Here is a 16614-nt window from a genome sequence, read left to right as displayed (position 1 = left end):
GAAACAAACCGCAACCAACAAGGAAGGTGTCTTACTTAAAACAGAAACGGTGTGTATTCAAAGCCTGACATGCCCCATTGATGTTTAACCCTTTAGGTGCCAGAGTTTTTTTTCTAAAATCCTTGATTTTGACAAATAAATTTCAAAAGGCTATATCTTAAAACTGATAAGAGATAGACTTTCTGTAAATTAGAGAAATGTTAAGGATGACCCAAAGTTTATGTAGGAAGCAAATTTACACGCCTAATTTGCATATTATGATGTCACGGGGTGGCGGCCATCTTGGATTATAGAATTCTTATGAAATGTTTCAATGATGAAATGCAGCCTTTTTCCCCAGATATGCCCCTCTTAATCTCTGTGCTATATTCAATATTCTATATTCAATGTGCTATACAATGCAAAATGTTCAGGGAAATAGCAGAGTAAATCAACACTGTAAATTATTTCTAATAAATGGCCGAAAAATGATCCAATAGCTTTATCCAATTTTGGCACCCCTCCTCATCAGTCAAATACTCAAAGCCTGCATTTCCATAACCTGGCTTAGTGACATGCATGTTGGCTGACTTAGCTCTGCTCTGTGTGACAGCGCTTCTGCTTCTAAATGCACCACTTGTGCCACCTTGCGCTCCTGTCATGTGTCCACATGGCTGTGGCTACACGCATAATCTGCGCCGCTACATTTTCCTCCAGCTCTCCCACTGACCATGTCTGACATGTCCATCGAGATTTGTCAAGCTACTGGCTGCGCGATCACAGACTTCAACCCCGTGAAATATTTTCCTCACCACCTACGTTGCTGGGCAAATGATCTGAAGTTGGTGTTTGGTGTAGGGAAACACTTTGTCCGACTGCTGGTGAGGCAGGGACGCGGGGCGGGAACACGTCGCCACGAGCACCCGGAGTAGCGGACAGCGGACCTTTATCTTCCGAAAGTAGATTTTCCTCTTCAGAATCAGGATTACCCAATAGAAGACCCAGCGCTTCTTTGCAGATAAACTTTTTAGTGTTAGACATTGTGCGATTATTTGAAAGAAATACTTGCTAATGCTGACTATATCGCTCTGCTGCTGTAGCTCAATGGTGTACTTGCTCGGTGAAGAACTCGTACTGATTGAACTTGCTGTAGCACGAAAATTTTATATAGAGGGATGACGTTTTTTGCATCAGAGGTGAAGTGTGACATGTCTGCTAATCAGAGGTGGAGAGTAGGAACAAAATATGACGTTATTTTTGCCACAATGGGCTATTTTATTCAGGACACCATCTTATCGACTTAAGTCGACCATGGCGCTTAGAGGGTTAAAAACAAACAGAAAATTCCCAAAGCCACCAATGAGCAGAACTTGAACGTTGGCTTACAATATAAAGTGTTTTCTAGACTTTGTCTACAACATGCTGCTGTGCCAAATGAGCACCACTTGAGCAGCAAATATGGATTAACTGTGCAGGGAATAGCCTGCGTGAGATTCCCGTTTCCAGCAGTTACTCCTGTCCTGCCATTTCTGAGCATTTCTATTGAACTAAATTAATCTATACATTAATCGGCTGAAAATAAATCACCGGTTTTAGAAGACCGAAGGTTTACATGTGAGCACTTATAAACGTGGTAGTAAGTTGGAAAGAATTAAGAGACAGATGGTTGGTATTCATCTTATTGGGAAATTTGTTGACAGTAAAAACAATGTTAAGTGCTTTCTGTGTCATTCAGTAAGTAAGGAATTCACCACTGTTAGTTATTAAAAATTAAACCCTTGATTAAATACACAAGCAATGTGATGAATATTGCTCAATGGAATATGATGGGAGTACCCCCAAAATGTCAGGAATCATGACTTATTTTCTGTAATTTGGTACTGTACAGTGCGGTTTAACAGCTCTTCTATGCTTAATTTTCCACTTCACACCGTGGGCGTGATCAGTGGTTTAAATTTGCAGCATGTGTGAAGCTGCCGGGACAAAGAAACAAGACGCACAACTCCACTGTGTGTGTGTTTATTACATTAGGGTACATTAAAGTGGTTATTGCACTAAGTTTGTAACAGGCTGTTTGTTCAGAGCCTTTGAATTATTAATTATTATTATTTGAGTCGTTCTTTACCACATGTTGGAAAAAGGCCATTAGTGCTTCTCTCTGCTTCACTATGTCTACTCTTAGTGGGTCAAAGCGGTCACTGATCATGTCACCTTTAAAGTCTGCAAACTTTTACTGTTTTATACCTTCAAACAATAAAACTACCTATTTATAAGAAATTGGCATGTACTTACATGGGTTTTATTATGATTTTCAAAAAGGAGTGCTGCCAAATTTGATTTGTTTTTAAAGCATTAACAGTCTCAATTTATCGCTGTTTCGCCATGAATGCAAGTGAATGTATGATTAGGATTCTGTCCAACGTTAATTTCAGTAGGGTACATAAAGCCAACTTCATCACAAGTAAGCCAAGCACAAAACGGGTGTTTGATTTAAGCCAGCTGTTGTGGATCAGTACGGCACAAAATGTAGATAATCGTAACGATGTGAAACCTGGATGTATCTGGACACTTGGTGGCTAATTATGAGTAATAAAAGCACTTAGGAGTGGAGGGATACATTTCTCAGCAGTGTCAGACTTCCCAAAGCAGCTCATAATCACATTCGCCACCTTCTTCAAGGACAAGGTTACTGGTAGTTATGATAGCTTTGTTTGAGGGTTCTTGCATGTTTAAAATCTTTCATCTGGGAAGATTCGCACGCATAAGCCCGTCCACCACGCCAAGATTCTTGCTCTACCACTGGAAGGCGGCTTTTAAAATGATTTTAAAAAAAGATACAGGATTTAATAAATGTAAGCAAGTAAAACTGGATGCCATCAGTCAGCAAAACCAAACATTGTTGATTTGTCGTTGAAATACACAGACCTGTACAGTGTTGAGATTTTAGTCCTCACCGCTGCACCTAAATGAGAGTTTGCCAAAGTGATGAGTGATTATAAAAGTGCGCTTACAGACGTCTGAGTGTCTGCATGATGTGCTGGGCTTTTCAGCTTCATCGCCTGTGAAGGAGACTCCTCTTGGGTCAGCGCAGCCTCAAAACTCTGCTGAACCAAGCTCCTCCAGCCAGGAGTCCCTCCCTGCCGCGGACGACTCTCAAGAGGCGGTCGCTCCCAAGCCCAACCCCGACGCCTGGATCCAAGTGGAGAAACGCCACCGACAGGCCTCTGGAAAGCCAAAGGTATCAAAGGGGAACAGGGAAAAGTCACAAAGAACTCTCCTCAGTGAAATGGTTCCCTAAATGTTGACTGCAAAAATGAGCCTTAATGGAGGTTTTGTCAGCACAAAGAGGTTTGAACATGAGTGATGTGGTCCTGCCTCTTGGTTTTGGTTAAAAACCTGGCATCTGGGCCCTGTACAGTCTGTTGTTGGTTATATTAACTTTGCTATGTTGAATTAAGAAATAAAAGCATGAAAAAATACAGGATTGAGCAAAGAATACACATTCTTATTCGAAGATTTAAGAGACCAATTCCCACAGCACACATTGGGTGGATAAGGCACACATATCCATGTTTCCATCTTTCATCCTTTCTCATCATCTCTTCCATTGTTTTATTGCTGTCACCTGTCATCTCCTCCTGTCCTTCTCCATCTTTTTGCCAGCAGCATGTCAGCGATGACGTGTGTGCTGCTGGCTCATCTCCCCCCTCAGTGCTCCAGCCTGACCTCCTTCCCCCTACAGTTGAGTAGCTCTTCCTCTCACTCATCTTAGCCTGTCTTCATCTCCTCCTTCTCTTTGACTCTCATTTGTCATTTCTCATTTAGCTTCCAGTTTTCTAGGCATAACTGTAAGCACTTGTGGGGACAAAACTTTGCTCAGTTTTCCCCATTTACACACTAAGCTGGTTCCAATTTGACATATTCTTGTAAAAAAAAAAGAAACATGTTAATTTCAAAACTCCTGTCCCAGTTTATCATTTTTCTCCAGTTTGTCTCATCTGTTCTTTTGTTAATGCCTTTGTGTTCACTGTGTCGTCCAGGGAGATGGCAAGACACCTCCTCCCAGCCGTCAGGCACCTCCGCAGGTCGAGCAATACCAGGAGGAGCTGGACTTCATGTTTGATGAGGAGATGGAGCAAATGGCACCCAGGAAGAACAAGTTCACAGACTGGTCGGATGAGGACGACTCGGACTACGAGCTGGATGACCAAGACGTCAACAAGATCCTCATCGTCACCCAGACTCCTCCCTACATCCGTAAGCACCCAAGTGGGGACCGGACAGGCAACCATGAGTCCCGAGCCAAGATAACAACTGACCTGGCTAAAGCCATCAATGACGGGCTGTACTACTACGAACAGGACCTGTGGAAGGGAGAGGAACAGATTGAGTGCAGCAAGGTAGGCTCAACATAGACAACAAATATGGAAATGTATATATTCCTTTTTTTTTTTTTTTCCCTTGTCCTGTCCAGCATTATGGCAGCAGAATTGTAGTCTGAATACCTTTCATGCCAAACAGATTTGCTTTGCCAAGGGAAGTTTTATAAATGTAAAGCTCCCCTTGATGCCCATTTATTTATTTCTGTTGACAATATATGACATGTAATAGAGCTGAACCGGACCGGGGGACTAGCAAAGAAGAAGAGTAAAGAAGAGGAAACAGAACAAAAATGGAAACAAAAACCAGACAACCAGCTGCTACACCTGTAAAAACAAAACAGACAACAATCCATGGTCTCTGTTGGGAATCCAGCCTTAGCGCCACCAGGAGCACCTGAAAGCAGACAAGCAGAGAAAAAACAAACACACAAACAAACAAAAACAAGCACAAGTAGTGGCAATCGCATACAACACAAGGAATGTATATATTCCATATTCTTACTGTTTACTTTGAATGTGTAAAGCTGATTAAATCCATTTTGTACTCAAACTGTTTCAGATCACAATCATAATAAGGTTTAGACATTTTCAGAGCATTAACTGATTACTGTTACTGGTCAAAAAAGACGTGAAAAGTGACTGTGAAGAGAAAAAAATTCTACATATCTGAACTCTAATTCAGTGTGTGGGTAAACTAAATAACATTACATCAGTTTAGGGAGTCTAGCTGGCATGTTTAAGCAGGTCTCTTGCAGAGAGTATGAGAAGATCAACCAGGACTGCTTCTCTCAGAAACTTCACCCAAACTATTCAAAAGGTATTTTGGGACCTGTGAAGTATCTGGAATTACATTTTCTATGGAGAGCAGTCATAGCAGCATTAAACATTTTAAGTCTCGGTGTATTCTCCAGCTTGTTCTGCTTTTTTGACCTTTACTGCGTTCCTCTTCCTATTGTTGCTTTTCAACTGCTTCACATTTACTCCCTGATGTATTTAGGCTTCGCCCAGCTTCAGTCATTGTGACAGTGAGTCATGGGTTACTGTCCAAAATCAAACCTCAGAGCCACTTAGCATGTACAGGTTGCTAAGTGGAGCTGTGGGTTATTCATACAAAATACACTCAGTGCAGTGTATTTGTAAGGGACAAAAATGAATGCAGTTTTTTTTTTTATTTGTATCTTACGGTTTAAGACTAAAATATTTCCAGAAAAATGCAATAACAGTATGTTTACATGCATTTTCGTCGAGCTACAGTTGCAGGTCGGCTTGGCTAGTTGATTGGACTCCTACCCTTTGTCCTTGTGTTTTAGCAGGGAACGGGAACTGCGTTATTGACTGAAGTGTGTTCAGTGAAAAAACATTCGAGATGTTCTGCAGCTTATTTAAGTATATAAATAAGTACCATTCTCACATGGATATAAAAATGGAGGATTTATCTTGTCATTTTCATAACAGTATAAGCTCTTTTTAACCCAAATCATTCTCATTGAAAATGTCTCAATGACTTCACGTACACTTGACACATTATACCCTGTTCCTGCAATCTGTAGCACATGGACACCCAGCACAAAGCACTGTGACGTAAAGTCTTACGGCCAGAGCCGTTAAAGCTTAAACTGTGAAAAGGGGGACCAAAATACACTCGGACACCGTGCGTGTCACACAGCTGCTTTCCAGAACTGAGTGACCTTCTTTTTGGAACTGCTCCAGTGTCTGCAGAAACCACCGCACACGTACAAACTTTAAATATAGGTTCCACAGAATGATGCAACATTATGTGAGAGCAAGGATTCTGTTTTACAACGGTGATAGTATTGTCTTTTTTTTCTTTGTTGAGATTTCCTTTATACTCCCAAATTAAACAAGTTTAAAAAATTCATACTAAAAATTAAAAGGTGAAAACCCTTTGATCTCACTTACATGAGGCAACAAATAGTCTCCCACTGTTCAGGAGTTAATCAGAGACATGCTCGTTGAATCAGAACAATTCTAGCCTTAAAAAGAAGAAAACTGCGGTGGTCAGTGTCCAGAAGAGGAGAAAAGGACCAGCACATTGACTGGAACTTCAAAAGGCAAAAATAAATGGATAAATTTCACCCTCAATATTTGGATTGACAGATAATGTACAGTCTGCAGCACTTGAATTTGCTGGATGTGGTCTTGGTAAAAGGGAAGTTTTGGGTCAGAGGTCTGCAGAAGGGAAATGAGAGTGAGAGTAAAAGCCATTTGTTGACCTTTGATACGCATGAGCTCCAGCAGCAGGCTGAACGTCAGGGACTCTTGACGCCCCGCTGGCCTTGGCACGCTCCAACACTCCAGCACAAACAAAAGTGGATTCGTCCCAATGACACGTCCATTTTACTGTTTATCAGTCAGACTCTGTCATCGATAGAAAGAAGAAAATATGTAATGCGTTTCATTTAAAGTGTCTAAAGTCTACACCTAGGAAAATACAGATTGAAGTCACCAAATATTACAATATCATTAAAAACTAACAAAATTATCAAATGCTATATTTAGTTAATGTAATGCTTTTTTAAAATTAATTCAACACCTGAATGCAGCAGTACTGACATTTTAATTGGTTTATCTTATGTTTCATGCCAATTTTCCCCCTATAATCAGTAGATTTTAGATTTTAGAATATAATGCTGCCCTTCTAAATAAACTGGAGCAATTTAAATGGATTGAGTCCGATATGAAATATGAACATTCGGGTTCCTTTAAATATTCTAATCCTTGTTTTCAGCAGCGTCAGCTCATTCTAGGCTCAAAGGTTGTCAGTAAAGTCACTGCATGTGGGAAATACTACGCCTGAACACACACAACCACACACACACACACAAACATACGACGTTCCGTCCTACGCTGACGTGTAAAGTTCAAAGTCTGCTACACATCTGTTGTGTGTCACACATGGCTGCAGCCGCTGGTGGTATCATGGCCCGCTGTTATCAGTTCAAACAGGCTGTTGGAGGCCTGAGAGGTTGGAGTGTTGTGCCGGCATGAAAAGAAATGGAGGGTTACAACACTTTTTGTAGAATATTCTTCTTGCATTTAACAGAGAAAATACAATAATATCCATTTTATACAAAAAAAATACAAAAGTGGCATTTTTAAAAACATCTACGTTTGTTTTTTTTGTTTTGCATTCCTCTTTTTCTCCTGTTAAGATATAACATAATGTGCTCATTGAGTTGACGTGAAGTTCGGTCATTTGTATTTAAAGATGTAAATGTAACTGATTTTCCTTTTTATATACAGCTTTTTTTCACATCCGTGTTTGCTTAGCTTTAGTTCAGGCTCTAGACGTTTCGCTGCTGGTAACTTGCAAAGTACCTTTTTTTTTTTGACTGTGCACACATTTCGGTTCCCCAGCAGGACGTCGAGAACTTCAAGAAGCTGAATGTCATCAGTAAAGATGAGTTTGACACTCTCACCCCCAAAGTGCCTGTTGACCCAAACCAGGAAGTCCCACCTCCTCCCATGCCAGGTGGGTTTGTGGAGCTGCATGCATTCTGGGTGCTGCTTTCTGCATTTTCGCCTAAAGATGTTTTCATATGTTCTTACTTATAGACAAGTACACTAGTATTTTTGTCTTTTTCACCTAAAGATGTCATGCACAAAAATTGATGCTGCGCTTTAGCTGCCGATGTAAAATATAATGCAAGATAAGCATCATATTGGCACAATAATGTACCTGACATGTGGCTATGCTGGTTGTAAATGGTAAATATTGAGACTAATGGTGAAACCAGTTCTTTCCATGTTTATCACAGCTGTTGTCCTCATGACATGGAATCGGTCTCATCAGTCATTATGGGAAATAATCAGCAGAATGGCGACTACTAATGACGCAAAATCACATTTTGTGCATGTTAATGTGTGTTCTCAGTGGAAAGTGGAGCAGAACTGGCTCACTCTCTACCGACAACAGTCCCGGAGTCGCCCAGCTCTCACCAACCCCGGACCCCCAGGACGCCTCGCACCCCTGGACGCCAGGACCCCAGCAAGACTCCACGCTTCTACCCCGTTATGAAGGAGAGCGGCACCATTGATGGACAGGTGAGCTCTTTTTGTACAGATTGAAGAATCTCTTAAAAACAATCTGGATCCACATCGTGGACCCTCATGCGCATCCTGCCATCTGTTTAGCTCTTTAGTGTGATGGTGGATGGATGCTGTCACTTTATGGGATCATTTTTAGCTGTTAGACCAGCCTCTGCGTGACCGACAAATTAACTTTGTTTTTTAAGAGTTTAATATGTGATATTTCAATACATGAGGTTTCTTGAGCATTGTGAAGGATTATTTTTGGTTTAGAAATAACTATTACAGTGGCTGATTTCATATGAATTGTGCTTGATAGATCTCAGTGTTGTGTTTGTGCGATCATTTTTTCTTTTTTTCCCATGTTGCATTGTGCTGTTCTGTGGAAACTGCTTCAGCATGAGCTTAAATTGCAGGCAGGCAGTGCCTGTCTGTTATCTGTTATGCATTGGTGTTGAGGCATTGTTCCATTATCTGGAAAGGATTTGCAAGTACTTTTCACTGTTTTGTTTTCACCTACTTTGTGTGTAAAGTTGAGTTAGGCCCAAATTAGACAAACGGACTCAACTAAAGTTTGATTTGATTATAAAGAGGTTTTTATGTTAGACCCCCTGTCTATTTCAGATGCCGAGAAAGAAGAAGACCCGCCACAGTTCAAATCCTCCTCAGGAGGCCCACATCGGCTGGGTGATGGACTCACGTGAACACCGGCCACGCTCTGCATCCATCAGGTCCGACCGCTCGATTTCTGTAAAACCTAGTGATAATTAGTCTTTCTTTCTTTCTAATAAGTCTTTCTGGTGACGCTTCAGTTACATGAGCAAACCCAAAAATGCACCATCCCATTGTTGATGCCCTGCTTTGCATTTGCTTTTTATGTGTTAAAATGTTTCACATGGATCTATTCCACCTGTCCTGATCAGTTGATGTGGAAATGCAGAGGTATAACGAGACTGTTTTGCGGTTTTTGACTAAAAGTCTGCACCGCAATATAAATTTGGTTTCAGTGCTTGTTGGAAACCATGAAAGTCTAGTTGTGAAGAACTACAGCTAATGATGAATTTGATTATAAGTCGATTTAAAAGTGAGAATTCAATTTACCATGTTTTAGAATTGTATCAAGGAGAGAAAAAAGAGAAATGAATCTATAATATTTGGTGTTGGGTTGTCTTAGACTACGCTTGTTTTAACAGAGATTAAGTGTTGCTATATTTGTTAGAGAGCATATGAATTTGTTTGCCTCGCCATTCAAACGTCTTTCCTTCCATCATTCCACAGCAGCTCCAACGCCTCTCCCTCAGAAGGAGCACCGCTGTCAGGAAGCTACGGCTGCACCCCCCAGTCTCTGCCTAAATTCTGGCATCCATCCCATGAGCTGCTGAGGGACAACGGCTTCACTCAGCAGGGATATCACAAGTACCGCCGACGGTGCCTTAATGGTATAGCATCAATAAACATGGCAGCAAACACCCCTCTGCTCTGCAACCCCAATGTTTTACAAAGAAGAAGAAATGCCTTTGTATCGGCCTCCTGTGTATTATTAACATGATGGTTTTCTTTTTCTCTGCAGAGAGGAAACGGTTGGGGATTGGCCTGTCTCAGGAGATGAACACTCTGTTTAGGTTCTGGTCCTTCTTCCTCAGAGACAACTTCAACAGGAAGATGTATGAGGAGTTCAAACAGTTTGCAGTTGAAGACGCCAAAGAAAATTACAGGTCTGGGGGATATTAGATGACGTTTCCATACGCTGCATGTCCTAAGAAAGAAGCGACTCGTATGTTTCAGATGGCAACAAGTTATTGAACCCGAACTGAAGCGGCGGGTAGCTTCTTTAAAAGGTGTTACTCTGTTTCAGAAGGGGTCAAATTAGTGGTCAGCATCAAGCAAACAAAACGACTAAGGAGACCTGGAAGGGTGGTGATGAATTATCAACTTCCAGCAAGAAATGTGGTCAGAATTCAATCTTGAATGATCATGATCAGAGATCACTTGAATGTTGTAAATTACAATGAACTGTAGAAGTCACAGCAATGTTTGAAAGTGAAAGTACGAGCATTTCCACACACAATGCTAAGAGAACCAAAGATATTGGGACTACTTAGCAATGCAGACTCAAGAGAACCATTTATTAGTGAAGTCAGCTGGGAAAAAAACAGGGTAAGAAGAGGAGTGGAGGAGGTGCTGCACCCAAAATGCCTGGTGCCTACTGTACAAACCTGTGGGGCAGGATTATGATCTGGGGTTTCAACAATCATCTACCTGAATATACTGAATAACCAGGTTTTCCCATCTGCAGATTGTTTTGTTTTTTTTCTTGCCTGGTAACATGGGCATACTCTACGATGTCCAGATTCATCAGGTTCAAATTGTAAAAGAGTTGTTCAGAGAGTGTGAGACATGAGATTGACCACCACAGAGTAGATCCTCATCCCACTGAAAACCTTCGGGATAGGCTGGAGGAGGTTGTTCACTGCTGTCTGACTCCAATCATCAATACAAGAAAACTGGACGGAAAAATATTTTGTGACATCAGATAAGTTTATTGAAAATATGCCATAATCAAACCTAAAGGTTGGTTCAGTGAAAGATGCGCGTGACTTTTGGCTGGACGGTGTATGTCGAGCCTTCAGGGGTTAAATGTTTTGTACGTTTTGACAAAGCAAATTGTGATGGAAATGAGACTCGGAGATCAATGAAATTGTTCCATTTAGAGTCACTTATCCACAAAAGCCACACAATAATGGCTTTGAGCCCCATTTCTAGTTTGTGGGGGACCTGATGTTTGAGTTTGTTACTATCGTAATTCTTTCTTCCACTTTAAACAGTCAGTTCATTCAAAAATGACAACAGATGGTTTGGAAAATGCAAAACATTCCCAAACTGAACAAATCACACCGACTGAGCTGGAAGATGTAGATTGTGATCTTTTTCATTAACTTAGGTCGTAAGTCGTGAATTAATGTAACATTTTTTTGTCCTTTGACAAATAAACTAATCATTTCAGTTTGCATAAAGCAAGGTTTGTACTAAAGTAAGGCAACAGTCTGCGCTTTCATCTCGAGTCTCCAGATTGATAGTTCGCCTCTGAACAGAAACATTTATCTAAAGAAACGACTGCCTTCCTCATACAGAACTAATCTAATTGGATGTTTTTTTGGCTGCGGTGTTTAGGTGTCATTATTCGATGGAACAGGGCTAACAGTTAGGGCTGCCTCTGAGTAACATTGCTATGTGTGCGCTTAAGGCGCCTTAGTTTGAGGGCGTATTTACTCCTCGTCAGCTGGTGTTGCAGCCACTCACATAAACTTCATTACCCAGAAACTGGTGGACCCGTCTGTCTGGTTCATCTGCCGATTGCATTGATAGCTGTCAATAATCCATAAAATGAACAGCTGACTGTTGTGAAATGTTTGAAACTTGTGAGAACATGTCTGAAAAGTTTGTAGGAATCGGTTTGGCCACATGACACACAGTCAGTCTAAATATACATACAGTTGATTGTTATATGAATTTGTTTCATCGTAAATGTTTGTTTTCCTCCTGCAGGTATGGTCTGGAGTGTCTCTTCCGATACTACAGCTACGGTTTGGAGAAGAGATTCAGGTTAGATCTCTTCAAGGACTTTCAAGAGGAGACCCTCAGAGACTTTGAGAAAGGTAAAGAGCACCGAAAAGTAACCAGGCTTTTTAAACCTCACGTCACCAGCACAGCAAGATTCTTAATGTAAGACCACATCTGTGTTCATCAGTGACTTCTATGAAATAATGAAAGAAAAAAAAGGTTTGCGCTGTAAAGGAAATAAATCACCATTAATTCAGTTGTTTGTAGGATTTATTTTGTTGAAACTCACTTCCTGTCGGCTGACTGGAAATTTAACCACAGCCTCTATGCAAATCAGAGAGCAATTTATTCAGTAAGTTTAGTAATGGGTTACATTAAGATGACAGACTCATCCTTATACCCCTGTATCATTTCCCCGGCAGCTCAGAGTGACGGCAGTTTGTTTCTCTGAAGCCTGTCCTGCTGAGCTGCCAACTCAAACTGCAGCGATGGACGGAGATAACATGTTAATTTTACATCAGGCCATCCTTTATTTCCACCTGAGGCCGTTTTTCTGCACCCATCTAGACTCTTCATAGCCGATTATGAGCAAACTGGTCACATCCGTCTTCATACATTTGCTGTGGTCTTGGGTATTTTTCTTTTTTTGAACACAATCAATCATGGAACCGACCTGCAGCTGGTTTGCTACCCAATACATGGATGTGGAGCTTATCTGCACGTATAAATCTTTCATTAAGGATTTTAACATATGAAATTAAGTTTGTGATAAATTACTATTAGTTATTACTAGACTTGCTCTTCAAAACATAATGTAGGCAGTAAAAAAAGAAAGAGAAATTAGGTTCTCATCCAGCAATAATACATTTTGATTTAACTACTATTGCAGGTCTTTCCGTCCGAATCGGCTTGCACAGAGCTGTTTGACCTCCTGCAAAATGCTGTTGGATAAGCCAGCCCCATCTTAAGCCCCCAGTCTGTTCCGATTGGTCAGCTGCAGTGACCTCAGGAAATGATAAAACCACTTTTTATTCATTGTTGAGTTTTATAGTAACGCAAAAGTTGCAAATGGTGCAAGTTAGATGATATGAAAAGCACTCAAAAATCTTCCTTTGACACAGAACAGTGTCACTGTTTCCTGTTCTCTCCCTTTCAGCTCAAATTGTTCTCTATCTATCGTCAGCTTCGATAAAGGACGTCGTTGTGCGATACTTTACTGTCAGCCACGTGTTTGTTAGCTTCTCAGAGATCTCTGCAGTTTCATCACTCTTTTTTTTTTTTTTTTTTTTTACTGTGTAAAAAGGAGGGGGGAATCAGATTAAAGTCTGTTTCTCAACCTGTTTCAACACTGAGTTACTCAGTGGAGCAGGGTGGAGGATTGCCAGTAACGGTTGGAACCACTTATTTTCTCTCGGGGGTTATTTTGGTGTTCAGTCAAATGTTTCTCATTCAGAGCGGAGACTGATCCATCGCTGACTAAAGCGGACTGAACGACACAGCGGGCACTGAAATATTTGACTGAGAAGCATCTCTCTGTTGGGGTTTAATTAGCCTTACTTCCATGCTTTGAAAATTTAAAGAAAAAAACCCCTCCTAAATTTCAAGACTAGATACCAGATATCTAGACTACCAGATAAAGAATGTGTATTTCAGTAGTATATCGTAAAACCCCGACATCCAACAAACTCAGTTGAGATATAAATCTGACGACATCATAGGTTTGTTGTTCCATCTCTTCTTTTCTCTGCTGACAGCTGCACGGTAAAAGACCCCAAAAGTTCTTCTAAAAGCCATACATATCAGGTTTGTCTGCATTGAAAGCAATTTGAAGTTAAAACGCAGGCTTTTTTTATTTGTGGCTGATGTATCAAATATTCAGAGGAATTCTCAAAGTGAGGATAGAACATCGGTGTCGAGGACTTTAAATCTTCGGTGAGGAAAAACTTTGTAGTAAATTCAAACTAGTTGTTGAAAGGTTTTTCTGTCCCCTGAGGAAAATCAAAAACTAAATATTTAAACTTGGTAACACGATAACTTGCGACAGCATCGGGCTGCCAGCTGTGGTCATCTGCAGGCATCAAATAAAGGCAAAAAAAATCTCCTTTTGCACACCTGTTACTTGTTGTCGTTCACACTTACAGTGAATAGACTGTAAAGTGCAGATGTTGGTCTCTTTTGAAAATGGAATATTTGTAATTCCTATCTCAAGTGGTTCAAGAACACTCGGTTTAATTGGAGTTCGCCTGAAACAGGCCCGTTTTGCCCAGTTTTATGACTCAACTGATGATATCCACTCGGTCCTCTCTGCTCTTCCTCGTTTCCCCCCTCCCTCCAGGTCAGCTGTATGGACTGGAGAAGTTTTGGGCCTTCCTGAAATATTCAAAGATAAAGAACCAGCCGATCGACCCAAAGCTGCAGGAGCACCTCTCCCAATTCAAGAACCTGGAGGACTTCCGGGTGGTGGTGAGTGTCAGCCAGACGTCAATCAGCTCTGAGCCAAAAACCTCGACTGAAAATCTCCATTTATTCTTCTTTTCTCATCTAACCTTTGAAAATGAAACCGGGTTTGTTAAAACTTTCGGCAGACGATACAAACTAATTTGTGATCATCATGAATTAAGTGATGAATGGAGTAATAGGACCAGGCAGGGGACTGTGGTAATATGTGTGTTTTGATGTGATGACGGTTTGTCTGCAGCCACCGATGGGAGAGGAAGGAGGCAGGAGGAGACGTCACTCGTCCTCGGCCGGGGATGAAGGGAGGCGTCGGCGACATCCTTCCAACACTACCTCAAAGCCCTCGCAGGCCTCTAAATCCTCCATCGCATCCTCCCAGCCTGCCCCCTCCACCGCACAGACCACACCCAAAGACAACACCCAGAAAATGGGAGCGGCCCCACCGGCCCATGGGAAGAAGGCCGACGCTCGAGCAGGCAAGAAGGAAAGCGCCGCACCACACAAATGAAGCTCCCTCCTCCTGATGTCGGTTTGAGTAGAAGAAATGTGGAGTAGGTGGCAGCGGCTCTCAGCTCAGCATTCACTCTCTCTTAGAGGCAAACCGTCTGAGTATGAAGAGAGACTGAGCGTGGTCGACTTAATTTGATTGTTTTTATCAGTGCATTTAATTTAAAGCAAACAAGCATAAGCAACGAGCTTGAATCTGTTCGCGCATGTTTACAAAACAAACAACAACAAAAAATGCATTTCCCCTGCATTTTTGCCTTTTTATCTCAGATGCCAAACTCTTCAGATACATTGATCTCTGTAAACCGCTCTGATCTGCAAAGAGCTGTTAAACTGTGATTCTAGTCTGCCAAGAAAAGAGATACCGCAGATAGTCTTGTGTGCCTTAAATCTTGTTCATTATGACGTCAGGAGTGCATCAGAAGCTGCAAAATTGTCCAAATCCTGCTTTTTTTTAAGGTCTTCCTAATGAATTTTTGGGGTTTAAATGTATTGAAAAAGGGGCACCGCTTGCAGGTCTTTTTTTTTTTCTTTTTCCAAACACCTTCCGTTCTTCATCGTGACAATCGAGTTGAAAGCAGCAGTCGTGGGTTTGTGAAGGACTGACCCCTCCCCACCCCCCACGAGGCTGCTCCTCTCGCAACACGTTTCTCAGTCTGCCAGCCACATGTCGCAGATCAACTATGTTGGTTTTTAATGTTAAAAAACCCCGCAGAAATCATGACATGGGAAAGCTTTACCTTAAATCCCATTTTACACCCACAGATAGTTTAATTTATTGTTTCATTTTTTGTTGTTTTTCTTTTTTTCCCATTTACTTGATTGATGGAATAGTCTTAGGCAATCATTGCAGTTTTTAAAGGCTTTTTTTTTGCTGTTTAATGATTTAAAAAAAATATATTTCTGCTGGAATTAAGGGTGTGAGCTAGCATCATAAAAACTGTTTATTTTAGCTTGAAGTTGGCTTTGTATTACGTTTGAGGCTTGGTGCTCTAGAGCACTTTAACTTCCTTTTCTTTGGTGGACTTGAGAGGTTTGAACTTGAGTTGAATTAAAAGAAAAAAAAATGTAAATACTATAAAAAATCAATTTGCTATTCAATTTACCCGTTTGATCTTAAGAAGTGATTTGTTTTATTGGTAGTGTGTTTTTGAGTGTATTAGGATAAAAAAAAAAAAGCATGTTAAAAGAATTGTAAAATGCAAAAAAATCTATAAAATAACAGCTGATTGTACCAACCTGTGTGTGTGTGTGAGATATGTCCTGCTTTGCATTAGTACCTCTTGTTTTTGATATTCTGTGGTTTCGCCAAGGGCGAACCATCAAGCCTGATCAACAGGTTTCCGCTCCCAGCGGTAAACTTGGCTGTCATCACGAAGCTAAAACGCAGTGTAAGGCCTAAATGGAGGAGCAAACAAATCCAGCCTGAGTTTATAACGGTGGTGGGTGGGTGATTTGCTGCCTTCAGGTGCACCTTATAACGCTCAAACTTAATTAATATTTGGGTATTTTGACAGCAGTAGGCCACATTTTAAATAAAAACGTTAAATATGACCAATTAGATGAAACTCAGTTGCTTTGATTTGTTCGTCTATCATATTCTCTGAGGTATCTTGTGTATATTACACACTGTGGTTTATCATAAAATGCTCTTTGAATAAAGGTAGTTTATATCATT

General features: G+C 40.9%; 1 protein-coding gene across 7 annotated transcripts in view; it reads left to right on the top strand.

Moving 5' to 3' along the window:
- Positions 1 to 16174, top strand: part of larp1b (La ribonucleoprotein 1B) — a 29820-nt gene extending 13646 nt beyond the window's left edge. For 5 of the 7 annotated variants that reach the window (XM_072365721.1, XM_072365719.1, XM_072365715.1 and 2 more), the window contains 10 exons: positions 3030 to 3217; positions 4020 to 4379; positions 7740 to 7854; positions 8257 to 8426; positions 9036 to 9142; positions 9690 to 9850; positions 9982 to 10126; positions 11958 to 12067; positions 14308 to 14435; positions 14671 to 16174. In XM_072365721.1, coding sequence (XP_072221822.1) covers positions 3030 to 3217; positions 4020 to 4379; positions 7740 to 7854; positions 8257 to 8426; positions 9036 to 9142; positions 9690 to 9850; positions 9982 to 10126; positions 11958 to 12067; positions 14308 to 14435; positions 14671 to 14937 — 1751 coding nt within the window. In that variant the 3' untranslated portion in view covers positions 14938 to 16174. The remainder of the gene's footprint in view (positions 1 to 3029; positions 3218 to 4019; positions 4380 to 7739; positions 7855 to 8256; positions 8427 to 9035; positions 9143 to 9689; positions 9851 to 9981; positions 10127 to 11957; positions 12068 to 14307; positions 14436 to 14670) is intronic. The other 2 variants (XM_072365718.1, XM_072365716.1) reach the window with 2 other exon arrangements.
- Positions 16175 to 16614: the final 440 nt, after the last annotated feature.

The sequence above is a fragment of the Leuresthes tenuis genome, unplaced genomic scaffold, assembly GCF_036924035.1.
Source record: "Leuresthes tenuis unplaced genomic scaffold, fLeuTen1.0.hap1 SCAF_15, whole genome shotgun sequence".
Classification (NCBI taxonomy): Eukaryota; Metazoa; Chordata; class Actinopteri; order Atheriniformes; family Atherinopsidae; genus Leuresthes; species Leuresthes tenuis.
This window is presented reverse-complemented; position numbering and strand designations above follow the sequence as displayed.